This window comes from Scyliorhinus torazame, chromosome 3, assembly GCF_047496885.1.
Source record: "Scyliorhinus torazame isolate Kashiwa2021f chromosome 3, sScyTor2.1, whole genome shotgun sequence".
NCBI classification, from domain to species: Eukaryota; Metazoa; Chordata; class Chondrichthyes; order Carcharhiniformes; family Scyliorhinidae; genus Scyliorhinus; species Scyliorhinus torazame.
Genome location: NC_092709.1, coordinates 348555385 through 348582714, shown reverse-complemented (window position 1 = coordinate 348582714; position 27330 = coordinate 348555385). Strand labels below are relative to the sequence as shown.

The following is a 27330-nucleotide window of genomic DNA, read 5'->3' as shown; positions in this document are numbered from 1 at the left end:
AATCTTTTTTTTTTTTAAACACTGAATTCAAATTTTCCATCTGTCGTGGTGACATCTGAGCTCATATTCTCTGGATTATTCATCCAATAATCCAACAAGAACCAAACATGGAAACAAGAGTTCAAGTTCTGGCCCACAACCCTTTCCCATAGAAAGTGCAAGTCAGAGAGTGATCACCCACTGACCGAAACAGAACTCACAAACATGATGAAACATAAACTATTTCACACAATTCAACTGGAGATGCAGAATTATTGATAAAGTGGTACAATACTTCCCGATTATTGAAAGAAGAAACATTTACCTGTCGAATCTTCTGTGCCTCCCAAAGCTAAAACAGAGAGGTAAAAGAGAGGAATTGTTAGTGGAGGTGGTACGGTGACACTGGAGCCTAGAGCGCAGCGTGGTCAAGAAAACTTTCATTCTCAGTCTTTGCTGAGTGGGTTCGTTTTAGCTGGGTCAGACAGTGGGCAGTCACCACACCTCAGGCGAGGTTCAATAACCTCAGCCGGTAGAGGAATTGAACCCGTGCCCTTGGCGGCGCTCCCCGCAGAACAAACCAGACAACTGAGCTAACCGAACACCCAGGACTGGCATGTGCACTCAAAAGGCGAAAGACATCTCTTTACCCTCCCACAGGAAGCCATCAATCCCACTTGGAAACTTTGTTCCGACCAATATTTCACTCATCCCTCCTTCCGGTGGGCTATTAATTTGTTTCTATTATTGCTTGTCACATTTTGGGGCACTCTACTTGGAGCCACTGTTGCTAAATGTGCAAATTGTCATGGTTGAGACGTGATGGGAATATATATATATATATATATACACGTCAATTAGACTATTTTATAAAGTGATTTTTTTTTTCTGTGTTGTTAAAATTGGAGAATTGTTGATTTAACAACATGTCTCCGGCTGGTCCCATGATGCCTTGCAGCAGTTTCAAAGAAGCACCGGGACATCGAGTGTGTTCCAGCTAACTCAGAACAAAGGACAACCTTTGCAGGTCTCAGGCATTAAGCTTGGCCAAAGCATTAGCAGTCCTAGCACAATGGTTTTGAGAAAGATAGCGTCAATTTGTGAAGTCAACACCAGTGTCCCCAAAACCAAAAGGGATCCCAATTCCAATTAAACCTCAAGATTCCAGTCATCCTGTGACCAATATGGAGGAGGATTGTCATATAAGCTCCTCCAAGCTGCACTGTAATATTATCTGTTGGAACTGAATTCTGGCAGTTACTGATTTCTCATTAAGCAAGGGCAGCGAAAAGAATTTGAATCCTCATCAAACCTGCCAACTGCTGGAACCTCGGAACCCGTGCCTCCCAGGCTAATTCATTCTCCCGGCCTTCTCCTGTCGTGGGAATCGCACTTTGGGAAGACGGAGCATTCTACAACCGGTCAACCTCCCCTCGGAAGGAACATTGCAGCTGACCTTTGATTCTGGACACATGTAGGGCGAATTTAACGGAAATATTTCCAAGTTCATTTTCAGGGCGTTTCAATTCCCCACTGCTATCAAACAGCACTTGAGTCACTTTTTGGCCTATGATTTGATAAATGAAAACCAGTTGCTTATATATGACACCTTTTCTTGAGGTCTCAAAGCACTTTGCAGCCAATGAAGTACATTTTGAGATGTATTCACTTCCGAGACGTACATAATGCAGCAGACAGGCAATTTGCACATAACAAGCTCCCACAAACAGCACTGTGATAATCACCAGGTCATTTATTTTAGCGATGTTGCGTGAGGCATAAATATTGGTCAGGAAAGCAGGGAGAACTCCCTAGTTCTTCTTCAATCTCGTGCCTTGGAGTCTTTTACCTTTACTTGGGAGGGCCTCAGTTTAACCTCACACCTGAAAGATGGCACCTCTGACAGTACAGCACTCTCTTCATGCTGCACTAGAATGTCAGCCTTTTTGTATAAAGGTCTCTGGAGTGGGACTTGAAACACTGTACATTGTGTGAAGTAGCAGAATTAGAACCATACTATATGGAGGTTAAGTACCAATACAGCAAAAGGTTAGTAATGGCCCAGGGGAGCCTAAGAGGGAAATTGGAGGACCAGGAAAATAGGTCCAGACGGCAGAATGTTAAAATAGTGGGTCTGCCAGAGGGGATGGAGCACAGAGACACAACAGGCTACGTCACCCAAATGATGGGCAAGCTAGTGGGAAAGGAGTTATTCCCAAACCCACCGGAAATAGACACAGGTCGCTCCGACCCAAGCCCAAAGCCGGGGAGCAGCCCAGAGCAATTATTGCGAAGCTGCACCGGTTCCAAGACCGGGAGAGAATCCTAAAGTGGGCCCGGCAGACGAAACAGAGCACGTGGGAAGGGAAGACCATAAGGGTGGACCAGGACATTGGGGCGGACCTGGCCAAAAAAAGGGCTGAATTCAACAAGGCGAAATCAGCACTGCACAAAAGCAAGGTAAAATTTGGGATGTAATTCCCGGCCAAACTCTGGGTAACATTCGAGGGGAAAGAGCTGTATTTTAACACCCCAGCGGCGGCTGAGGAGTTTGTTAGACCGAACAAGCTGGGGGAGGAGCACACGCAACCGCAAAGAAAGACATGGGGACGGAAAAGGAAGAGAAAACCAGACCAAAGAGCGGAGGACAGACCGCAAACAAGGACAATGGACTCATGAACTGTGCATGTGTGTTATGCCTTGCGCGGGACTGTGCTGTCTTGTCTCTGAGCTTGTCTCCTCTCTCAATGCAATGGGGGAGGGAAATGAGGATGAGAAAAGCAAACAGGAGGGCGAGACAAGGGCCAGTAGGAGAAAGGTTAAACAGGGCCAGAACTGGGCGAACACAGGGAGGGGGGCCGCCGTACTAGTGAGGAGGGCCAGCACGGGAGGGCAGGAAGGAAGGAGGGCCGCGGCGATCCTCTCAGGGGAGGAGGAGTGCCTGGCACAAGGAGGCGAGGGGGCAGGAGGGAGGGGGAGAACGCAGGGGGTGGTCAAAGGGACAGGGGCTAGTGGGGGGAGAGTAGTCTGGGGAGAACGCAGAACAAAAGAGAAGCAAAGAGAAGGGTGAGATAGTGAAGCAGTACAGACATAGGCCTCGGCGGGCAAGGAGCAGGGCGAGTAACCAAGAGGGCACCGCAAACAGCCACTCGAGAGGGCATCAGGACGGAGGGAGATCCCGGAGCGCAGGGGCGTACCGGTGTGGCGTACACATAGCTGGTGGTCACATTGGGTGCCCCCTGGGCAAAGGGAAACCCCTGAGCGCTGGGGCCCGACCCCATGGTGAGAGCGGTGATCCTGGCCATTTTGGACGGCCCCCTAGCAAAGGGAAACCCCGGAGTGCAGGGGCGCGTCCACCAGGTAAGTATGGGTGATCCCACAGGACCGGGGGGTCAGAAACCCCCCACCAGGATTGTTACCTGGGATGTAAGGGGACTCAATGGCCCGGTCAAAAGATCCAGAGTGTTCACCCACCTAAGCAGCCTAAAAGCCGACATAATCTACCTGCAAGAGCCGCACCTGAGGGAGAAGGACCGACGGCTGGTAAGGAAGGGCTGGGTGGGACAGACATACCACTCATGCTACGGGCCGAGGGCTAGGGGAGTAGCAATATTAATTAGCAAAAGGTTGAGGATAACGGGAACCAAGAGTTACTGGCCCAGGGGGGACGGTATGTCATGGTCAGCGGTGTCCTGGAAGGGGCACCAGTCATACTGGTAAATGTGTACGCTCCCAACTGGGACGACACAGAATTCATAAAGAAGACCATGGCAGAAATCCCCGACCTTGACACACACTGACTGATCATGGGGGGGGCGACCTTAACTGTGTACAGGACCCACTGACCGACCGATCAAACCCCAGAATGGGGAAAAAGACTGGCATGGCTAGGGAAATGAAATGAAAATCGCTTATTGTCACGAGTAGGCTTCAATGAAGTTACTGTGAAAAGCCCCTAGTCGCCACATTCCGGCACCTGTTCGGGGAGGCCGGTACGGGAATTGAACCGTGCTGCTGGCCTGCCTTGGTCTGCTTTTCAAGCCAGCGATTTAGCCCTGTGCTAAACAGTCCCTGCTAGGGAGCTAGTGGCCTTCATGGAACAGATGGGGCGGTGGACCCATGGAGGTTCCTGCACCCGGGAGAGAAGGAATTTTCATACTTCTCACAAGTACACAAGGTATACACCCGGATCGACTTCTTTGCAGTGGGGAAATCGGTGCTTCCAGGGATCACGGGAACGGAGTACTCCGCGATCGTTATCTCTGACCACGCTCCACACTATATAGATGTGAGGTTGGAGACAGGCCGTACCCAGCGCCCACATGGAGGCTGGACACGGACCTCCTGGCCGACAAGGCCTTCTGTCAGAAAACATCACGGGCCATAGGCGATTACGTGAGTAACAACCAAAACAAGGAGGTCTCACCCTCCACGTTCTGGGAGGCACTGAAGGCCGGGATTAGAGGAGAGATCATTCCCTACAAGGCAAGCAGAGATAGGGAAGAGAGGGTGGCCAGGCAACAACTAGTGGACTCAATTCTAGTGAGCCTATTGGCTCACCAGCTGAGAAAGCAGGCAGCCACAAGGGAAATAGCGCAGGTAAAGGATAGCAGAGGCAGACTGGTAACAGAACCAAAGGAGGTCAATCGGGCATTTGAGACCTTCTACCGGAGACTGTACACCTCCGAGCCCCCCAATGGGGACGCGGGGATGAAACTGTTCCTAGACAGACTGAAACTGCCAGTGGTGGGTGAAGACAGACAGCGGGAGCTGGAAGCACCAATAGACCTGGAAGAAATCATGGAGAGCATCAGCTCCATGCATGCGGAGAAGGCACCGGGACCCGACGGGTTCCCAGCGGACCTCTACAAATAATTCGCACCAGTCCTGGCCCCACACCTAAGGGTCATGTTCGTGGACTCACCGGCAAGGGGCACCCTGCCTCCAACGCTAGCGCAGGCCACAATCTCACTGATACCCAAAAAAGATAAAGACCTGACGGAATGCGGATCATACAGACCCATTTCACTGCTGAACGTGGATGCGAAAATACTCGCAACGGTCCTGGCCAAATGGCTGCAGGGCTGCGTACCAGAGGTGGTCGCAGAGGACCAAACCGGCTTTGTCAAGGGTAGGCAGCTCACAGCGAACATCAGGCGGCTGCTGAATGTGATAATGACCACCCCTCCACCCCCCCCCACCCCTGGCTCCCTCCACCCCCCCCCTCCCCCCACCCCTGCGGAGACAACACCAGAGGTGATCATCTCCCTGGACGCAGAAAAGGCCTTCGACAGAGTCGAATGGAAATACCTCCTCGAGGTACTGGGACGGTTTGGGCTGGGAGCGGGGTTCACCCCCTGGGTGAGGCTCCTGTACAACGCTCCCAAAGCGAGCGTCCGAACTAACACCACCAGCTCTGAATACTTCCAGCTGCAGAGAGGAACAAGACAGGGCTGCCCCCTGTCCCACTCTTGTTCGCGCTAGCGATCGAACCCCTGGCGATAACCCTGCGGGACGCGAAAAGCTGGAAGGAAATCCGGAGAGGAGACAGAGAGCACAGAGTCTCAGTCTGTGCAGATGACCTGCTCCTCTGTGTCTCGAAGCCACAGGAGGGACTGAAGGCAATACTGCAAATACTGAAAGAGTTTGGAACCTTCTCGGGCTACAAACTTAACCTGGGCAAAAGCGAGGCATTCCCAGTGAGCCCAAATGGGGGAGGGAGAGAGCTGGAGGGGCTCCCGTTCAAAACAGCCCAGAACAGATTCCGCGACCTGGGGATCCAGATAGCCAGAGACTGGACCCAGATCCACAAATGGAACCTGACCAGCCTGGTGGAGGAAGTAAGAAAAGACCTTCAAAGGTGGGGCTCACTCCCACTCTCCCTGGCGGGGAGAGTGCAGACGATCAAGATGAACGTACTGCCAAGGTTCCTCTTCCTGTTTAGATCCATTCCGATCTTCATCCCCAAGGCCTTTTTCCAAAACATAGACAGGCTAATCATGCCGTTTGTGTGGGGGGGGTAAGAACCCGAGAATTCACAAACCGACACTGCAAAGAGGGAAAATCAAAGGGGGCTTGGCCTTACCGAACCTACAATACTACCACTGGGCAGCAACGGCAGAAAGAGTGAGGGGATGGGGGACAAGAACCCGACACAGATTGGGTACAAATGAAGGAGGCATCCTGTCAAGGAACGACCCTCCGGGCCCTGGCCACAGCAGCACTCCCATCCCCCTGAACAAGATACACAACGGGCCCAGTGTCGCGGCCATGCTGAGAACGTGGATCCAGTTGAGACAGCACTTCGGGATAACCAAAATGGCCCCCATGGCCCCCACCTGCGGCAATCACAGATTCCCCCCCAGCCATGCTAGATACCACCTTCAAAAGATGGAGGTGGGACGGGGGCACATTGACGGTCGGGGATTTCTACGTAGGGCGCAGACTGGAGACACTGGACGAACTGACGAGGAAGTGGAAACTAGCAAGAGGACAGGAATTGAGACACCTCCAAATAAAGCACTTCCTCTGCAAAGAGACGGTAGGGTACCCTGGGGCCCCAGGAAGCACACTGCTAGAGGACCTGATAGGCACAAGCAGCGAGAAGGAGGGGCTATGTGGGAAAATATACGGACAGCTACTGGACAGAGCCCAAACACCACTGGACGGGACCAGACAAAAATGGGAGGACGAACTGGGACAGAGGAGGGATGGGGGCTCTGGAGCGAAGCACTGAGCAGGGTGAACTCCAGCTCCTCCTGCGCAAGGCTCAGCCTAATGCAGCTCAAAGTGGTGCACAGAGCGCACCTGACCAGAACCCGAATGAGCAGGTTCTTCCCGGAAGTGGAGGACAAATGTGAGCGGTAACCAGAGGGGCCCGGCCAACCACACCCACATGTCTTGGGCTTGCCCCAAGCTTGCTGGGTTCTGGACAGCCTTCTCCAAGGCAATGTCCAGGGTTGTGGGGGTGAGGGTGAAGCCATGCCCAATAGTGGCAATCTCCGGGGTATCGGAGCAGCCAGAGCTACACATGGGGAAGGGGGCCAACGGCCTCGCTTTCGCTTCCTTAATCGCACGCCGGAGAATCCTGCTCGGCTGGTGATCGGCAGCACCTCCCACAGCTGCAGACTGGCTCACTGACCTCTCGGAATTTCTCCCCCTGGAGAAGATTAAGTACGCCACCCGAGGGCCAGAGGAAAGCTTCCTGGATACTTGGGGGCAGTTTGTCGGCCTGTTCCAAAACCTGTTCAAGGCCAACAACGAGGAGTAAGCCAGGGAAAAAAAAAAGATGAAGAACCAAAGGAGGGGCGGGGGGGGGGGGGGGGGGGGGGGGGGGGGGGAAATAGGGAAACCACAAGAGAAGAGGAAGGGTGCTAAAACCAATGGGGGCGGGGGGGAGGGAGGAAGGGGGGATACCATAGACCGATCCAGAGGGCAGCAAAATGTCCGTACAGTTAGTCAAATGAAGGACAAAACAAACCTCTCTGTAAAATAAAGCAAATTGGTGCGGGCAAGAAAAATGTCATGTATATAGGTAACAACTGTTTCTAAATATGAGAAAAGCCAATAAAAAGATTTTTTTTAAAAAGTACCAATGCAGACTGATTGCCCCATGTGTTCTGTGCTCCATAAGAAATAGCAGAAGTAGTCCAGAGCCTGTTTTACCTTTCCATAAGATTTGGTCTACATCAACTCCAGTTTAATTTTTTTTAAATGTATTTTATTACAAACATGCATCAAAACAGATTACAGCAAATAAACTCCCCGGGAAACATACTTCCCAGCAATCAACTATACAGTCTGTACAGATTTTCCCCCTTTTCACCTTCCGCCCACCCATCACCCCCCACCCCCTGCGACAAACACGGTCACAAATACCCCCCACCTATTCTCAAACCCCCCCTGCTGAGCCCCTTAATTCATACTTTATCTTCTCTAACCACAGGAAGTCGTACAGGTCACCCAACCAAGCTGCTCCCCCCGGTGGCGATGCCGACCGCCACTCCAGCAAAATTCGCCGCCGTCCAATCAGAGAGGCGAAGGCCACGACATCGGCCTTCCTCCTCTCCGTGAGCTCCGGCTTCTCTGAAACTCCAAATATCGCCACCAAAGGGTCCGGGTCCACTCCCTCCTCCACTATCCTGGCTAAGACCACGGAAATATTCCTGCCAGTATCTTCCCAATTTTTCGCAACCCCAAAACATGTGTGTGTGATTCGCTGGCCCCCGCCCACACCTCTCACACTCATCTGCTACCCCCTGAAAGAACTCACTCATTCTCGCCCGAGTCATATGCACCCTGTGCACCACCTTAAACTGTATCAGGCTCATCCTTGCACAAGAGGAGGTCCCGTTTACCCTTCGCAGTGCCTCACTCCATACTCCCCAATTGATCTCCATTCCCAACTCTGCTTCCCATTTCTCCTCGATCTTCACCACCCGCTCGCCTCCCTGCTCCCCCAGCCACTTGTATATATCCCCAATTCTTCCCTCCCCTTCCACATCCGGAAGCAGCAGTCGCTCCAGCAGGGTGTATCCCGGCAACCTAGGGAACCCCCTCCAGACCTTTCGTGCAAAGTCCCTAACCTGCAGCTACCTGAACTCACTACCCCTCAGCAGCTCTACCTTCTCCCTTAGCTCCTCAAGGCTGGCGAACCTTTCCTCCAAATACAAATCCCTCACCTTGACCAGCCCCACCTCCTGTATAAGAATAATCGCTTATTGTCACAAGGAGGCTTCAATGAAGTTATTGTGAAAAGCCCCCAGCATGGATAGTATACACTATATATCCCCCACGGCTCAAACCCATGATTCGCGCAGAGCGGCGTTAGCACCGACATCCCTTCCACCCTAAAATGCCTCCTCAGCTGATTCCATAACTTCACCGTGGACCGCACCACTGGGCTCCCTGAATACCTACTCGGAGCCATTGGCAACGCTGCCGTCACCATAGCCCTCAAACTAGACCCTTTACAAGATGCCTCCTTCATTCTACCCCTTCTCCTTCCCACCACCGCCGCACATTGTCCACATTCGCTGCCCAATAATAATGAAGCAAGTTCGGCAACACCAACCCCCCCTGCAGCCTCTGCCTCTGTAGCAGGGTCCTCCCCACCCTCGGCATCCTCCCCGCCCATAAAAAGTCCGAAATAATCGTGTCCACGTTCTGAAAAAAGGCCTTTGGTATAAAGATCAGGAGAGCCAGAAAGATAACCAAGAACCTAGCCAGAATATTCATTTTCACCACTTGGACCCACCCCGCCAACGTTAAGCGCAGTGTATCCCACCTCTTAAGATCCTACCTGGCCTCCTCCACCAGCTTTGTTAAGTTCCACTTATGGAGCCCTATCAATTCCCTCGCCACCTGAATGGCCAAATCCCCCCTAAATTAGCCCGCTGTGCCAGCTCATTCACCGGGAATACCTCGCTTTTCCCTACATTCATTTTGTACCCTGAGAACCATCCAAACCTCCCCAACAGGCCCATAATCCTTCCCCTACTCTCAACGCCACTTTAATAATGATAATAATCTTTATTAGTGTCACAAGTAGGTTTACATTAACACGGCAATGAAGTTACTGTGAAAAGCTCCTAGTCACCACACTCCGGCCCCTGTTCGGGTACACCGACGGAGAATTCAGAATGTCCAATTCACCTAACAGCGCGTCTTTCGGGACTTGTGGGAGGAAACCGGAGCACCCGGAAGAACCCCACGCAGACACGGGGAGAATGTGCAGACTCCGCACAGACAGTGACCCAAGTGAATCGAACCTGGAAGCCTGGTGCTGTGAAGCAACAGTGTTAACCATTGTGCTACTGTGTCGCCCATAAAGCAATCGCACCCAGCGTGGGACTCGAACCAATGACCCTGAGATTAAGAGTCTCATGCTCTACCGACTGAGCTAGCCAGCCGACATCTTCTTTCCACCTCCCTTATTACAGCTCACTTGGCTGGACAGCTGGTTTGTGATGCAGAACGAGGTCAGCAGTGCGGGTTCAACCGTGTACCGGCTGAGGTTATTCATGAAGGCCCCGCCTTCTCAATCTTGCCCCTCGCCTGAGGTGTGGTGACCCTCTGGTTAAATCACCACCAGTCAGCTCTCCCCCTCAAAGGGGAAAGCAGCCTATGGTCACCTGGGCTCAAAATTCTTATCCGGAGCCCATGATCCCTAGTTCTAGACTATCCGGCCGAGGAAAACAGTCTTTGAGCATCTTGTCGAGCCTCTTCAGTTTTATATATTTCAATGAGAACACCTCGCATTCTTTTCAACTTTAGAGAGCAAAGCCCAATTTTAGTTCAGCTACTTCCAACATTGTTTACTCTATTCAAGGGAGCTCGCGTTGAGATTTTCCCGAGGACTATTTTTTGACATTCAGGCCCTTTTTTATTCTCACTAACTCCATTGTTAGATGTAGCAGTCATCCTGCATTTGTGTTGAATTTTGTTTCAGGGTTTCTTTCTTTAAATAGGCAAGATAACAGAATGGAAAGACTTTATAATGCACAGCTCATCCAATCTCAAGACAAGGGTTAATCAGATCAAAACAGAATGCTAGATTATAAACTTATTTTGCAAAGTGACACCTTCATTTGGCAATATATGGTTTGTGCAACAGTGACTCAAACAAAACCAGGACAGAGAAACCAGATGGAAAATGAGTAGCAGCAGTTTTCATTATCAGCACTAGTAACAAATACTCAAGGACAGCATTAGTTTACCCTTTCTTTGCCTTCTATTGCTGTCTGGGGCATGGACCTATTGCTGTCTGGACCATGGACCTATTGCTGTCTGGGGCATGGACCTATTGCTGTCTGGACCATGGACCTATTAATGTCTGGACCATGGACCTATTGCTGTCTGGGGCATGGACCTATTGCTGTCTGGACCATGGACCTATTGCTGTCTGGGGCATGGACCTATTGCTGTCTGGACCATGGACCTATTGCTGTCTGGACCATGGACCTATTGCTGTCTGGGGCATGGACCTATTGCTGTCTGGACCATGGACCTATTGCTGTCTGGACCATGGACCTATTGCTGTCTGGGGCATGGACCTATTGCTGTCTGGACCATGGACCTATTGCTGTCTGGACCATGGACCTATTGCTGTCTGGACCATGGACCTATTGCTGTCTGGACCATGGACAACGCATTTGTATAAAATCACCAAATTGACCTCAGCATTTCCATATTCCCAATGTTGAATCAGTTCGTGCCTGTAATACAGGATGAAGTCCATACAGTACTAACAACAGAACATGACCTTGCTAAATTATGTACATCATGCTTCAGCAAAGGTTTCACCACCCCATGAGCCCTGTCACCTGAAATTTCTTTGTTCATCACCTAATACAATTCCCAATTTACAATAATTATCTAAGAGCAGATTCACCTCAAATTCCACCTATTTGATGCAATTAAAACATAAATTAGACAGGCTAAAACAGCTTTAGGTACGTAATAAAAGGCCAAATTAAAACTGCATGGTTCTCTTCTAGTTTCCTATTGCCTCCCCAGTCTCCACCCACCATTCAAAATTAAATGTCATGGATCTTCTCTCCGCTGGTTGCTTCTTGGTACAGGGCTTGCCCCCTGGTCTCTTTGGGTTTCTGGTCACCTCCCTCTGTTTTTCTTCCTAGACCTTGCCCGGTCCAGGAGGTTGTTGAATGTTTGACCTGAACTGGTCGTCGCATTTCCGGGAAATACATAACCATCAAGTCGAATGGGCCATCACCAAAGATAATTGCGCCAGCTCCTCGAATGGTGGGTTTCCTACCTCCCACCTCCCTGCTCCACCAATCATAGCTTCTGTCTCTGGAGGAGCAACAAGCATGGGAGAGAGGGAGTCTGTCACTGGAGGAGCAGGAGCATCCAGCATGGAGAATGTGTGATTGGAGAAGCAGCTCCTTGATGTGTTATGTGTTATGCAACTCGATTGCAGCTTTGACCAAAAGATACTCCAGACTTTGAAGTAAGTTCAATGTGATTTATTGAACCATTAGCACAGTTCTCTTATGAGTTCGACTCTCCTGCTAATCTTGCTATAGTAACTCAGTCTAACTAACCAGTCTGCTCTAAGCCACGTGGTGGGTGTGATGCTTCTGATCTGCCCCTGTCCTACTCTCTAAGTGTCATCTGTGGAAAAGAGACAGTCGATTTCGGCGGCGAGAGAGCAGCTGGTTAGTCAGTTTCAGCGGGAGCATTGCGGAAGGAGGTTGCTGGGAGGTAAGTCAACCTTTAAAAGCACTTCTCTTTGCAGGGGCAGGCCAGTCGATTTCGGCGGCGAGAGAGCAGCTGGTTAGTCAGTTTCAGCGGGAGCATTGCGGAAGGAGGTTGCTGGGAGGTAAGTCAACCTTTAAAAGCACTTCTCTTTGCAGGGGCAGGCCAGTCGATTTCGGCGGAAGTGGAGCTGGCTGGTTGGTCAATTTCAGCAGGAGCTGAGAATTTTTCTTTTTTTTTTAAATTAGTTTTTTAGGCGGGATCAGGAAGTCGACCCGCGGACCTCTGGGAAGACCCTCCCAATAAATTCTGGTGGAGAGGAAACCCGAGACACTACACGTGTAGTGTCTCCCACCCGCCCTCCTCCTCTAACCTAATAATAAAACCCATTGGTCTGAGGTAAGTACCATATTTTTATTATATTATTATTATTTTTTATAAAAATTTAATTTAGTTGTTAGCCAGATCTTGGTAGAAAGTTAGAGGAATGGCAGGGAAGGGAGTGCAATGTTCCTCCTGCAGGATGTTTGAGGTGAGGGATGCAGTTAGTGTCCCTGCTGATTTTACCTGCAGGAAGTGCTGCCATCTCCAGCTCCTCCAAGACCGAGTTAGGGAACTGGAGCTGGAGTTGGAAGAACTTCGGATCATTCGGGAGGCAGAAGGGGTCATAGATAGCAGCTTCAGGGAATTAGTTACACCAAAGATTGGAGATAGGTGGGTAACTGTAAGAGGGACTGGGAAAAAACAGTCAGTGCAGGGATCCCCTGCGGTCGTTCCCCTGAGAAACAAGTATACCGCTTTGGATACTTGTGGGGGGGACGACTTACCAGGGGTAAGCCATGGGGTACGGGCCTCTGGCACGGAGTCTGTCCCTGTTGCTCAGAAGGGAAGGGGGGAGAGGAGCAGAGCATTAGTAATTGGGGACTCTATAGTCAGGGGCACAGATAGGAGATTTTGTGGGAGCGTGAGAGACTCACGTTTGGTATGTTGCCTCCCAGGTGCAAGGGTACGTGATGTCTCGGATCGTGTTTTCCGGGTCCTTAGGGGGGAGGGGGAGCAGCCCCAAGTCGTGGTCCACATTGGCACCAACGACATAGGTAGGAAAGGGGACAAGGATGTCAGGCAGGCTTTCAGGGAGCTAGGATGGAAGCTCAGAACTAGAACAAACAGAGTTGTTATCTCTGGGTTGTTGCCCGTGCCACGTGATAGTGAGATGAGGAATAGGGAGAGAGAGCATTTAAACACGTGGCTACAGGGATGGTGCAGGCGGGAGGGTTTCAGATTTTTGGATAACTGGGGCTCTTTCTGGGGAAGGTGGGACCTCTACAGACAGGATGGTCTACATCTGAACCTGAGGGGCACAAATATCCTGGGGGGGAGATTTGTTAGTGCTCTTTGGGGGGGTTTAAACTAATGCAGCAGGGGCATGGGAACCTGGATTGTAGTTTTAGGGTAAGGGGGAATGAGAGTATAGAGGTCAGGAGCACAGATTTGACGTCGCAGGAGGGGGCCAGCGTTCAGGTAGGTGGTTTGAAGTGTGTCTACTTCAATGCCAGGAGTATACGAAACAAGGTATGGGAACTGGCAGCGTGGGTTGGTACCTGGGACTTCGATGTTGTAGCCATTTCGGAGACATGGATAGAGCAGGGACAGGAATGGATGTTGCAGGTTCCGGGGTTTAGGTGTTTTAGTAAGCTCAGAGAAGGAGGCAAAAGAGGGGGAGGTGTGGCGCTGCTAGTCAAGAGCAGTATTACGGTGGCGGAGAGGATGCTAGATGGGGACTCTTCTTCCGAGGTAGTATTGGCTGAAGTTAGAAACAGGAAAGGAGAGGTCACCCTGTTGGGAGTTTTTTATAGGCCTCCTAATAGTTCTAGGGATGTAGAGGAAAGGATGGCGAAGATGATTCTGGATATGAGCGAAAGTAACAGGGTAGTTATTATGGGAGACTTTAACTTTCCAAATATTGACTGGAAAAGATATAGTTCGAGTACAATAGATGGGTCGTTTTTTGTACAGTGTGTGCAGGAGGGTTTCCTGAAACAATATGTTGACAGGCCAACAAGAGGCGAGGCCACGTTGGATTTGGTTTTGGGTAATGAACCAGGCCAGGTGTTGGATTTGGAGGTAGGAGAGCACTTTGGGGACAGTGACCACAATTCGGTGACGTTTACGTTAATGATGGAAAGGGATAAGTATACACCGCAGGGCAAGAGTTATAGCTGGGGGAAGGGCAATTATGATGCCATTAGACGTGACTTGGGGGGGATAAGGTGGAGAAGTAGGCTGCAAGTGTTGGGCACACTGGATAAGTGGGGCTTGTTCAAGGATCAGCTACTGCGTGTTCTTGATAAGTATGTACCGGTCAGACAGGGAGGAAGGCGTCGAGCGAGGGAACCGTGGTTTACCAAGGAAGTGGAATCGCTTGTTAAGAGGAAGAAGAAGGCCTATGTGAAGATGAAGTGTGAAGTTTCGGTTGGGGCGATGGATAGTTACAAGGTAGCGAGGAAGGATCTAAAGAGAGAGCTAAGACGAGCAAGGAGGGGACATGAGAAGTATTTGGCAGGAAGGATCAAGGAAAACCCAAAAGCTTTCTATAGGTATGTCAGGAATAAGCGAATGACTAGGGAAAGAGTAGGACCAGTCAAGGACAGGGATGGGAAATTGTGTGTGGAGTCTGAAGAGATAGGCGAGATACTAAATGAATATTTTTTGTCAGTGTTCACTCAGGAAAAAGATAATGTTGTGGAGGAGAATGCTGAGCCCCAGGCTAATAGAATAGATGGCATTGAGGTACGTAGGGAAGAGGTGTTGGCAATTCTGGACAGGCTGAAAATAGATAAGTCCCCGGGACCTGATGGGATTTATCCTAGGATTCTATGGGAGGCCAGGGAAGAGATTGCTGGACCTTTGGCTTTGATTTTTATGTCATCATTGGCTACAGGAATAGTGCCAGAGGACTGGAGGACAGCAAATGTGGTCCCTTTGTTCAAAAAGGGGAGCAGAGACAACCCCGGCAACTATAGACCGGTGAGCCTCACGTCTGTAGTGGGTAAAGTCTTGGAGGGGATTATAAGGGACAAGATTTATAATCATCTAGATAGGAATAATATGATCAGGGATAGTCAGCATGGCTTTGTGAAGGGTAGGTCATGCCTCACAAACCTTATTGAGTTCTTTGAGAAGGTGACTGAACAGGTAGACGAGGGTAGAGCAGTTGATGTGGTGTATATGGATTTCAGCAAAGCGTTTGATAAGGTTCCCCACGGTAGGCTATTGCAAAAATTACGGAGGCTGGGGATTGAGGGTGATTTAGAGATGTGGATCAGAAATTGGCTAGCTGAAAGAAGACAGAGGGTGGTGGTTGATGGGAAATGTTCAGAATGGAGTATAGTCACAAGTGGAGTACCACAAGGATCTGTTCTGGGGCCGTTGCTGTTTGTCATTTTTATCAATGACCTAGAGGAAGGCGCAGAAGGGTGGGTGAGTAAATTTGCAGACGATACTAAAGTCGGTGGTGTTGTCGATAGTGTGGAAGGACGTAGCAGGTTACAGAGGGATATAGATAAGCTGCAGAGCTGGGCTAAGAGGTGGCAAATGGAGTTTAATGTAGATAAGTGTGAGGTGATTCACTTTGGAAGGAATAACAGGAATGCGGAATATTTGGCTAATGGTAAAGTTCTTGAAAGTGTGGATGAGCAGAGGGATCTAGGTGTCCATGTACATAGATCCCTGAAAGTTGCCACCCAGGTTGATAGGGTTGTGAAGAAGGCCTATGGAGTGTTGGCCTTTATTGGTAGAGGGATTGAGTTCCGGAGTCGGGAGGTCATGTTGCAGCTGTACAGAACTCTGGTCCGGCCGCATTTGGAGTATTGCGTACAGTTCTGGTCACCGCATTATAGGAAGGACGTGGAGGCTTTGGAGCGGGTGCAGAGGAGATTTACCAGGATGTTGCCTGGTATGGAGGGAAAATCTTATGAGGAAAGGCTGACGGACTTGAGGTTGTTTTCGTTGGAGAGAAGAAGGTTAAGAGGAGACTTAATAGAGGCATACAAAATGATCAGGGGGTTGGATAGGGTGGACAGTGAGAGCCTTCTCCCGCGGATGGATATGGCTGGCACGAGGGGACATAACTTTAAACTGAGGGGTAATAGATATAGGACAGAGGTCAGAGGTAGGTTCTTTACGCAAAGAGTAGTGAGGCCGTGGAATGCCCTACCTGCTACAGTAGTGAACTCGCCAACATTGAGGGCATTTAAAAGTTTATTGGATAAACATATGGATGATAATGGCATAGTGTAGGTTAGATGGCTTTTGTTTCGGTGCAACATCGTGGGCCGAAGGGCCTGTACTGCGCTGTATTGTTCTATGTTCTATGTTCTATGTGTGCCCTGTCCTTTTATATGAGTTGCCCTCTTGTGGTAGTGTCACCTCTGGGAGTCTAGACTGCCCATTGGTCGTGTCCTATTCTATGCGTTCATTAGCTGTATGTCTGCATGTCATGACATCTCCGGTGCTCCCTCTAGTGTTGACTTTGTTGTAGTGTATTTACATTAACCCCTTGTGTATATACAGTGATGCATATCACCACACTCCTCACAGATTTGGTCTCCCACACTTGCTCACTGCTCCTCCAATTAAACAACATATTATATTCCCATTCCCTGCACCTGCGCTTCTTCATACACAAACGGGGGGAGCCAGGGCAGCTCGGTGGCGCAGTGGTTAGCACTGCTGCCTCATGGCGCCAAAGTCCCGGGTTCGATCCCGGCCCTGGGTCACTGTCTGTGTGGAGTTTGCACATTCTCCCCGTGTTTGCGTGGGTTTCGCCCCCACAACCCAAAGATGTGCAGGGTAGGTGGATTGGCCACGCTAAATTGCCCTTTAACTGGAAAAAATGAATTAGGTACTCTAAATTTTTTTTTTTTTAAATGGGGGAGCCATGATGTGTGCAACAGGCGTGACCTTTCTTGAATTTGTCGTCCTGTCTTTATCATGGGCTACGGGTGTGTCAGGGGTGAATTCACCCACCGCCCAGTTATTAGGGCAGCACGGTAGCATTGTGGATAGCACAATTGCTTCACAGCTCCATTATCACATGATAATTGGCAGGATTCTGGGAAGCACCAAGGATCAGCGGGACCTTGGTGTGCAAGTACACCGGTCCTTAAGATAACAGAGCAGGTAAATACAGTGGTTAAGAAGGCATATGGTATACTTGCCTTTATAGCCGAGGCATAGAGTTTAAGAGCAGGGAGGTTTGCTGGAACTGTATAAAACATTGACTAGGCCACAGCTATAGTATTGTGCATTGTAGGAGTATTATAGGAGGGATGCGATAACACTAAAAAGGGTGCAGAGGAGATTTACCAATATGTTGCCTGGGCTGGAGAGTGTCAGTTACGAAGATAAATTGGGTAGACTGGGGTTGTTTTCCTGGTGCAGAGGAAACGTGGGGTGGAGGGGGTGGGGGCATGATTAAAATTATGAGTGGGCATAGAGTAGAGAAGAAGAAACCTTTCCCCATGGTGGAGGCTTCAATGGCCAGGAGGCATAGATTTAAAATAAGGGGCAAGAATTTTGGGGGAATGTTAGGAAAAACCTTTCATCCAGTGTGTGGAACTCTCTGCCTGAAAGGGCGGTGGAGGCAGAAATCCTCATAACATTTAAGAAGTATTTAGACGTGCACTTGCGATGCCAAGGCACACAAGGCTGTGTGTGGGCCAAGTGCTGGAAAATGGGATTAGAACAGTTAGTGGCTGTTTTTGATCGGCACAGACGCAATGGGCCGAAATTTATGACTCTAAATTTCTTGTTTTCAAACACTGAATTCTTACTTTGCTTGGTCTATTCAAGTTGGATAATTCAACCCTTTAAAGTTAAAAAAAACTGCTCGAGGAGTCGGCTATTCACGCAGAAGGATAGATTCACTGATTCCAGACAGATTCTGTCTTCCCAGAAAAGAGATTGACCTGAGAATTTGTTTTTTTCCCCCCCTGACAGCATACGCACGGGCAATTGACTGGAGTGTCATCAGAGAGGCCGAGTTGTCTTGATCTCATCCAGGCTGTGACTGTGTGCTTGTGAAGGGCGGGCTGTCAGAGGGGAAAGTGTAGGCCAAGTAAACAAACACTTGGCACTTTGTCTTCATGTTGAAAAGAGTGATGTGTGCCCATTTGGCAGAAGTTTCTTTGTAAACAGGAGCGGTTGATGCCTGCTCAAAACAGCTGTGAAAGAGAAGCATGTACTCACACCAACACTGGCACTTGCAATAGTGAGAATAGGGTTAGACCGAGCAATTAGGAGATGTGTGAACTGATGGCAAGGATCAGATTGGGAAGCTGAAAGTCCATTTCTCTAATTGTTCCTGCATTTGATGATGATCTGCAGACATTAGTTCCGGTTTTCAATGAAGTTTTCCTTAATTCAGGGATATACCAGCATTGAAGGCATGATGTCGTCACCCTCCCTACTTCACCTGACTCATCCACTTTTCCCTTCTGATGGCAAAGCTGGCAGCTCTAAAGGATGGTTTTACTTCAGCAATTTGCTATTAGGGCTAAATTATAAGTTGCATAAACTAGATTTGTATTCCTTTTTTAGGAGGCGGAGGATTCACTACCGAGGCCTTTAAAATAATGAAAGGATATGATAGAGAGAAACTAGTTACTTTGGTGGAGAAATCAAGGACAAGATTGGATTGGATTTGTTTATTGTCACGTGTACCGAGACACAGTGAAAAGTATTTTTTTGCGAGCAGCTCAAACATATCATTCAGTACATTAAAAGAAAAGAAAATACATAATAGGGCAACACAATGTAAATACATAGACACCGGCATCGGGTGAATCATACAGGGGTGTAGTATTAATCAGGTCAGTCCGTAAGAGAGTCATTTAGGGGAAGAAGCTGTTTTTGAGTCTGTTTGTGCGTGTTCTCAGACTTCTGTATCTCCTGCCCGATGGAAGAAGTTGGAAGAGTGAGTAAGCCGGGTGGGAGGGGTCTTTGATTATACTGCCCGCTTTCCCCAGGCAGCGGGAAGTGTAGATGGAGTCAATGGATGGGAGGCAGGTTCGTGTGATGGACTGGGCGGTGTTCACGACTCTCTGAAGTTTCTTGCGGTCCTGGGCCGAGCAGTTGCCATACCAGGCTGTGATGCAGCCAGATAGGATGCTTTCTATGGTGCATCTGTAAAAGTTGGTCAGAGTCAATGTGGACATGCCGAATTTCCTTAGTTTCCTGAGGAAGTATAGGCGCTGTTGTGCTTTCTTGGTGGTAGCGTCAACGTGGGTGGACCAGGACAGATTTTTGGTGAAGTGCACCCCGAGGAATTTGAAACTGCTAACCATCTCCACCTCGGCCCCGTTGATGCTGACAGGGGTGTGTACAGTACTTTGCTTCCTGAAGTCAATTACCAGCTCTTTAGTTTTGCTGGCATTGAGGGAGAGATTGTTGTCGTTAGCGCCAGCTTAAAATTGGAGCAAGGCAATTTCGCAGCAAAGTAAGTGGAAATCTGGAACCCTCTCTGTCACAAAAGGCTGCAGGTATTGGGGGTAAATTAGTGTTTTTAAGACCAATATGGATACACTGTTGTTCAAAAGGAGCATGAATGATATGGAGCAAAGGAAGATTAATGGAGTTGAGGTGAAGACCGGCAATGGTCTAGCTGAATGGCAGAATTAACTTGAGGCAATGACCTATTCCTGCGTAATGCCTTTGTTGTACAACGGTGGCTATTCCCGGAGTTAATAGAGAACTCAGCACACCGCCTTCGACCTGTGAGTTCTGAGATCCTTAAAGAATGTCGTACATCTGCTCCTTTTTCATGTTTGTATAAAAAGGTCTCCCAATTACATTGTGCTCAATACTGACTCCCTGGCAACAGTCTGACATTAAGCCAATCTGTTCACAACCTAGGTGTCACATTTAGACTTGACTATTCCAATGCATCCCTGGCTGGTCTCCCACATTGTACCTTTCCTAAACTTGAGGTCATCCAAAATTCGGCTGTCCATGTGTTAACCTTCAGCACATCCCGTTCGCCCAATGCGCACTGACCTACATCAGTTCCCAGTCAAAGAACCTCTTGATTTTAAATCTCAATTCCCTCCATGGCATTGCCCTTTCCCAGCTTCGTAATCTCCCCCAGCCCCACGAGCCTCTGATATCGGCACCTCTAATTTCAGGCCTCCCAATTATAATTGCTCCATCATTGGTGAATATTCCTTCAGTGGCCCAGGTCTCAAACTCTGGAATTCCCTCCCTGCCCCTCTCCGCCTTTCCGCCTCGCTTTCTTCAGACACTCCTGGAAGCCTACTTCTTTGACCAAGCTTTTGTCTCTGTTCAGTGACGCCAGTATTGCGAATCGGGAACAGGCAGAGAATAGGGCGTCAGCCGAAAATTTGAGGTCAGCGCCAAGGTGCCAAAAGGAACGGCATGCTCTGGCAACTGGATGGCGGCGTGGGTGTGACAGCAGTGCCGAGATGTTGGTGCTGAGCCGGACTGGTGTTCCGGCGTGTCGCGTGGCTGCAGCTGTTTTCCATCACACTCCTGACTTGTGCCTTGGGGGGTCAGGAGGTGAGTTACTCTCCACAGTTCTCCCAGCAACTGACCTGCTTTTGTAACCACAGTATTTATATTGCTGGTCCAATTCAGTTTCTGGTCGATAGTACCCTCTGTTATTATTTAGATGCAGCGCGACAAAGGGTCACTTGACTGATTCCAGGGGTGAGACTGAGCACTGCTGCCTCACAGTGCCAGGGACCCAGATATAATTCCAATCTTGGGTGACTGTGTGGTGTTTACACTTTCACCGTTTCTGCGTGGGTTTCCTCCGAGTGCTCCAGTTTGTCCAAAGTTGTGCAGTTTAGGTGGAATAGCTAGGCTAAATTGCCCCTCGGTGACCAAAGGTTAGAAGGAGTTACAGGATTGTGGGTATAGGTAGGGGAAGTGTGGACCACCACCTGGAGGTTCCCCTCCAAGTCACTCACCACCCTGACTTGGAAATATATCGCCGTTCCTTCACTGTCACTGGGTCAAGATCCTGGAACTTGCACCCTAACAGCACTGTGGGTGTACCTACACCTCAGGGACTGCAGGCGTTCAAGGAAATAGTTTACCACCACCTTCTGAAGGGCAACTAGCGATGGGCAATAAATGCTGGCCTAACCAGCGACGCCCACATCCCGGAAATGAATTTAAAATGTGGGCCTAGTTTGGGTGCTCTTTCGGAGGGTCGCCGCTGACTCGATGGGTTGAATGGCCTCTTTCGACGAGGAGAGATTGAGTAGACTGAGCCCACACCCCGAGAATTTAGAAGATTGAGACATTAAAACACAAAACATTTAAGGGTTCTGACAAGGTAGATACTGGAAGGATTTCCCCCCCGGGCTAGGGAGTCGAAAACTAGAGGTCCCTTTAGGGCGTTAGCCGAAAATGGAGGTCAGCGCCAGGTGTCCAATGGAGCGGCAGGCTCTGGCACCAGGTGTCCAATGGAGCGGCAGGCTCTGGCACCAGGTGTCCAATGGAGCGGCAGGCTCTGGCACCAGGTGTCCAATGGAGCGGCAGGCTCTGGCACCAGGTGTCCAATGGAGCGGCAGGCTCTGGCACCAGGTGTCCAATGGAGCGGCAGGCTCTGGCACCAGGTGTCCAATGGAGCGGCAGGCTCTGGCACCAGGTGTCCAATGGAGCGGCAGGCTCTGGCACCAGGTGTCCAATGGAGCGGCAGGCTCTGGCACCAGGTGTCCAATGGAGCGGCAGGCTCTGGCACCAGGTGTCCAATGGAGCGGCAGGCTCTGGCACCAGGTGTCCAATGGAGCGGCAGGCTCTGGCACCAGGTGTCCAATGGAGCGGCAGGCTCTGGCACCTCGATGGCGTCGTGGATGTGACAGAAGTTGGTGTCAGTCCAGACTGGTGCTCCCGGGTGTTGCGGGGCTGCAGCCGGGGGAGCCGGAATCTGGGATGGTCCCGCCTCGTCACCAGGTGAGTCGCGGGATTACTGCTGGAGGCCGGATTTGTATCGTCGGGTGGTGGCCCTGCAATATCAAGACACATGGTGAGACCACGGGTCGGCGTGGTATGGGGGGTTGACTCATATGTCATTGGGACATCGCAACGCATTGGGGGCTCACTTAGTTATCCCATGCTGACCGCCGCCTCTGCGGCTGTCCGCTCTTCCATCCCGCCAACCAGGTCCACGACCTCTGCTTCGTGACGGTGATGGGCCACAGGTCCGGCGGGTCCCCTCAAGTCTGTTCGCTCTCCTGGCGGTTGTGGGCTGCCTTCTCCTGGGGTGATAGATAATGCAGTGTGAGAGCCACTCGGGCGCAGGCAGCACAAGTGGTCTGCGTGTGTGGGGCACCCGGCCATGGTACAGGTGTTGGCGTATGGTGCAAGGTGAGGAGCAAGGAAGCTGCCGGTAGGTGGAGTGTGGTCGCCCTGTGGAGGGGTGGGGACGGGGGTGGTGCCAGGAACACGGACGGAGGTGGTGACTCACCACATCAGGCCTGGGGGGTTGCCCAACCTAACCCACGCTGGCAGTGACTCACCCGGGCCGCCCTAAGGAGATCATGTAGCTTTTTCCAGCACTGCTACCCGCCCCTTGGTGGGGACCATGGCGCTGACCGCCTCTGCCATCTGCACCCAGGCCCAGTTGGACGCCGCGGGTGGCAGCCTCCTTCCCACCTTTCCTCCACAGCATCCAACAGTATCTCGAGCTCGGGGTCCGTGAACCTCAGGGCCGCTCTTCGTGGTGCCATCTTCTTGACTGGAATGAGAATGTGTGCGGAGTATATGCAGCTCCACCTTGTCAGGCTCTCGAGTGCCAATCCCGACTGCAGTGAATCCACGTGGGCCTGGGTCGGTGCTGACTGGATGGGCTGAATGGCCTCCTCCTGCAAAGTAGGGGTTCTATGATTATTCGATGAGGAGAGATTGGGTAGACGAGGCCCACACCCAGGGAATTTAGAAGATTGAGACATTACAACAGAACTTGAAAGGTTCTGACAAGGTAGATACTGGAAAGATTTCCCCCCTGGCTGGGGAGTCTAAAACTCGAGGTCACTTCAGGGTTGGTCATTCAGAGCTAAAATTCCTTTACTTAGAGGGTGCAAATTAAGGAGTTTGAGAATAGTATAGGAAGGTGGAGTGAAAATATTAACCATGATTTTGCAGGATTTTGGAGCAAGGTCGAAAGGCCAAATGGCCTGGTCTTGCTGCTAATCGTCTTCTTGTTCCTTGTGTTGTGACATCAGAAACACAGAGAGCGGTGTTTTCTGCCCCTTCCCTTCTGGTGCCGCTGGAGGAGGCGATGGCCTACCGCGGCGAAGGTGGCGGCGTTGAAGGCATCGTCGAGGTGCGGGAGGAAGGAGGTGGAGGAGGCGCGGTGGCAACACAGTGATCAGTTCACCTCGATGGGTGAGGAGCTGCGGACGATGGCAGAGGCTAATAAAGGGCTCATCAAGGTGGAGGAGCTGGAGAACAGGTCGAGGATGCAGAACGTATGAACTGTGGGCCTGCCGGTGGGGGTGGAGATCGGGACTTGGATTGAGGGGATGGGCACTGTGCTTAGATTTTCTCTCTCTCTTTTTGGGTTGTTTTTTGTTCTGTATTCGTTGTGGGAGGGGGGGGGGAACAGCCTTGGATTTTGGGTTGCTAGAACAGAGGAGGGTAGTTTACCTTGGTTTATAGTCTACAGTTGGTTGCAATTCTATTGGGCTTTGAGGTTATGGGGGTTTTTGCTCTGGTTTTCTTTGTTTGCAGGGACTTCGTCATGGGGGAGGGGATTGGGAGGAGGGGGGCCAGGGCATGGGCCTCCACACCAGCAAGCGAAGGTTCGCAAATGAACGGGAGTGTGATGGGAGAGGGGCTACGGTTATTGGAAGCTGGTAGATCAGGTTTTGATGGGCCTGCGAGGTGTGAAAGGTGGGGGGATGGCATCGATACTGGGAGAGGTGTTTTCAAGAGGAAGGGGAGATTCTGGGGGGCGATTCGACGTTAACAAGGGGATGGGGCATAGGAGGGGCTGGAGGTGACCCCCAGTCAGAATAGTGACGTGGAACGTGAGGGGGTTGGGGGGCTGGTGAAGAAATCGAGGGTTTTCACTCATGACACACTTAAAGACATCTAAAGACGTTGAAAGATTCCCTCGTACGAACGGGATACGGCGCTCGACTCATCGATCGACAGTTCCAACGCACCACAGCGAAAAACCGCACCAACCTCCTCAGAAGACGAACACGGGACACAACTGACAGAATACCCTTCGTCGTCCAGTACTTCCCCGGAGCGGAGAAACTACAACATCTTCTTCGCAGCCTTCAACATGTCATCGATGAAGATGAACATCTTGCCAAGGTCATCCCCACACCCCCACTACTTGCCTTCAAACAACCGCGCAACCTCAAACGAACCATTGTTTGCAGCAAACTACCCAGTCTTCAGAACAGTGACCACGACACCACACAACCCTGCCATGGCAATCTCTGCAAGACGTGCCAGATCATCAACATGGGTACCATCATTACACGTGAGAACACCACCCACCAGGTACGCGGTACATACTTGTGCGATTCGGCCAACGTTGTCTACCTCATACGCTGCAGGAAAGAATGTCCCGAAGCGTGGTACATTGCGAGACCATGCAGACGCTGTGACAACGGATGAACGGACATCGTGCGACAATCGCCAGGCAGGAATGTTCCCTTCAGCAGTCAACGGCATTCAGCCTCTGATCTCCGGGTAAGCGTTCTCCAAGGCAGCCTTCAGGACGCGCGACAACGCAGAATCACCGAGCAGAAACTTATAGCCAAGTTCTGCACACATGAGTGCGGCCTCAACCGGGACCTTGGATTCATGTCGCATTACATTCGCCCCCCCCCCCACCATCTGGCCTGCGCTTGCAAAATCCCACAAACTGGCCTGGATTGAGACAATTCACACCTCTTTAACCTGGGATTACCCCTCTCTCTGGCTCTGTAAAGACTTAATTACCTGCAAATGCTCGCATTCAAAGTATCGACTTGCATCTTTGACTTTGTCTATGTATGTGTTTCTGGAACCGACCTCTTCATTCACCTGAGGAAGGGGCAGCGCTCTGAAAGCTAGTGATTTGAAACAAACCTGTTGGACTTTAACCTGGTGTTGTAAGATGTCTTACTGTGCTCACCCCAGTCCAACGACATCTCCACATCAATTTTAAAGAGTTTAAAGGCCGACGTAGTGATGCTGCAGGAGACCATTTCTTAAGGGCAGCACGGTAGCATTGTGAATAGCACAATTGCTTCACAGCTCCAGGGTCCCAGGTTCGATTCTGGCTTGGGTCACTGTCTGTGCGGAGTCTGCACATCCTCCCCGTGTGTGCGTGGGTTTCCTCCGGGTGCTCCGGTTTCCTCCCACAGTCCAAAGATGTGCAGGTTAGGTGGATTGGCCATGATAAATTGCCCTTAGTGTCCAAAATTGCTCTTGGTGTTGGGTGGAGGTGTTGAGTTTGGGTAGGGTGCTCTTTCCAAGAGCCGGTGCAGACTCAAAGGGCCGAATGGCCTCCTTCTGCACTGTAAATTCAATGATAATCTATGATTAATCTAGGACAAAGGTTCGGCACAACATCGTGGGGGGAAGGGCCTGTTCTGTGCTGTATTTTCTATGTTCTATGTTCTATGATCAGGAGAGGCTCAGGAAGGGTTGGGCGAGTCAGGTTTACCACTCAGGGTTCAACAGCAGGGCTCGGGGGGGTAGCGATATTGGTGGGCAAGAGGGTGAGGTTTCAGGTGGAGAGGGTGGTGGCAGGTACGTGACAGTGACTGGAGCGGTAGGTTGTTGGCACTGGTGAGCGTCTATGGCCCCAACTTGGATTACGTGAGGTTTGTGAAGAGGGTGCTAGGTGCCATCCTGGGTTTGGATACCCAAGAGTTGATAGTGGGGGAGGGGGTTTGGGTTATGGTGCAGGAGCCAAAGGTGGACAGTCTCAGCCACGCCCGCTGGCCCAGTCGGGGGGTGGGGAGGGCGAAGGCACTGGCTGGACGAGGGAGATGGGAGGAGTAGACCAGTGGAGGTTCCTGCACCCAAGCAAATAGGGGTATTCGTTTTTCCCTTTGGTACACAAGGCGTACTTGAGGATAGACTTTTTCATGGTGGGGAATGCGCTATTGGTTGGGGTTAGGAGGTCGGAGTATCATAGAATTTACAGTGCAGAAGGAGGCTATTCGGCCCATCGAGTCTGCAACTGTCCTTGGAAAGAGCACCCTCCCTAAGCCCACTACCCACCCTATCCCAGTAACCCAACCTTTTCGGACACTAAGGGCAATTTATCATGGCCAATCCACCTAACCTGCACATCTTTGGACTGTGGGAGGAAACCGGAGCACCCGGAGGAAACCCTCGCAGACACGGGGAGGATGTGCAGACTCCGTAAGACAGTGACCCAAGCCGGGAATCGAACCTGCGACCCTGGAGCTGTGAAGCAATGAAGCAACTGTGCTAACCACTGTGCTACTGTGCCCTTCGTGAGTACTCAGCGATTGTAATTTTAGATCATGCTCTGTATTGGATGGATGCGGTTTTGCAGATGGGGATAGCCCAGGGGCCAGGGTGAAGAATGGCCGTGGGGCTGTTAGTGGACCGGTGCTTTTTTGATAAGATCGGGAAGGTGGTCGAGGAATATGTGGGTTATAATTGTATGCGGGAGGTTTCGTAGTTGGTGGCTTGGGAAGCTCTGAAGGCAGTGGTGATAGAGGATGTGATTTCGTTCAAACCTAAGATGGACAAGGAGGAGGGAGAAGAGCGCCAAAAACTGATAGAGGAGATTCTGGAAGTGGATGGGAGGTACGCAGGGGCCCGGACCCGGGTCTCATGGCCAAGAGGAAGGAACTGCGGGTGAGGTTTGACCAGTTGTCCACAGGGAAAGCGGTGCTCCAGTCGAGATGAGTGAGGGGGCGGTCTACGGGCACAGGGAGAAGGCAGGTCATATGCAGGCCGGCCAGTTCCGGAGGGAGGCAGCAGCAAGGGAGATAGTTCGGGTACGGGACAAGGTGGGGGAGTTCGTCGTGGCCCTGGAGCCGATCAATAAAATATTCGAGGAGTTTTCTAAGGATCTATATAGGACGGAGCCACCGGGGAGGAGCGAGTTCCTTGTCGGGT

At 50.7% G+C, this 27330-nt stretch overlaps 1 protein-coding gene and 1 non-coding gene across 3 annotated transcripts in view; both read right to left on the bottom strand.

Annotated features, from left to right (window-relative positions):
- The window catches only part of sfxn5b (sideroflexin 5b), a 444371-nt gene that overhangs the window by 354068 nt on the left and 62973 nt on the right, over positions 1-27330 (bottom strand). For both annotated transcript variants that reach the window (XM_072497745.1, XM_072497746.1), the window contains exon 4: positions 305-331. In XM_072497745.1, coding sequence (XP_072353846.1) covers positions 305-331 — 27 coding nt within the window. The remainder of the gene's footprint in view (positions 1-304; positions 332-27330) is intronic.
- On the bottom strand, positions 9818-9890 carry trnak-cuu (transfer RNA lysine (anticodon CUU)). Its single transcript has one exon. It is a non-coding gene; the product is annotated as a tRNA-Lys (tRNA).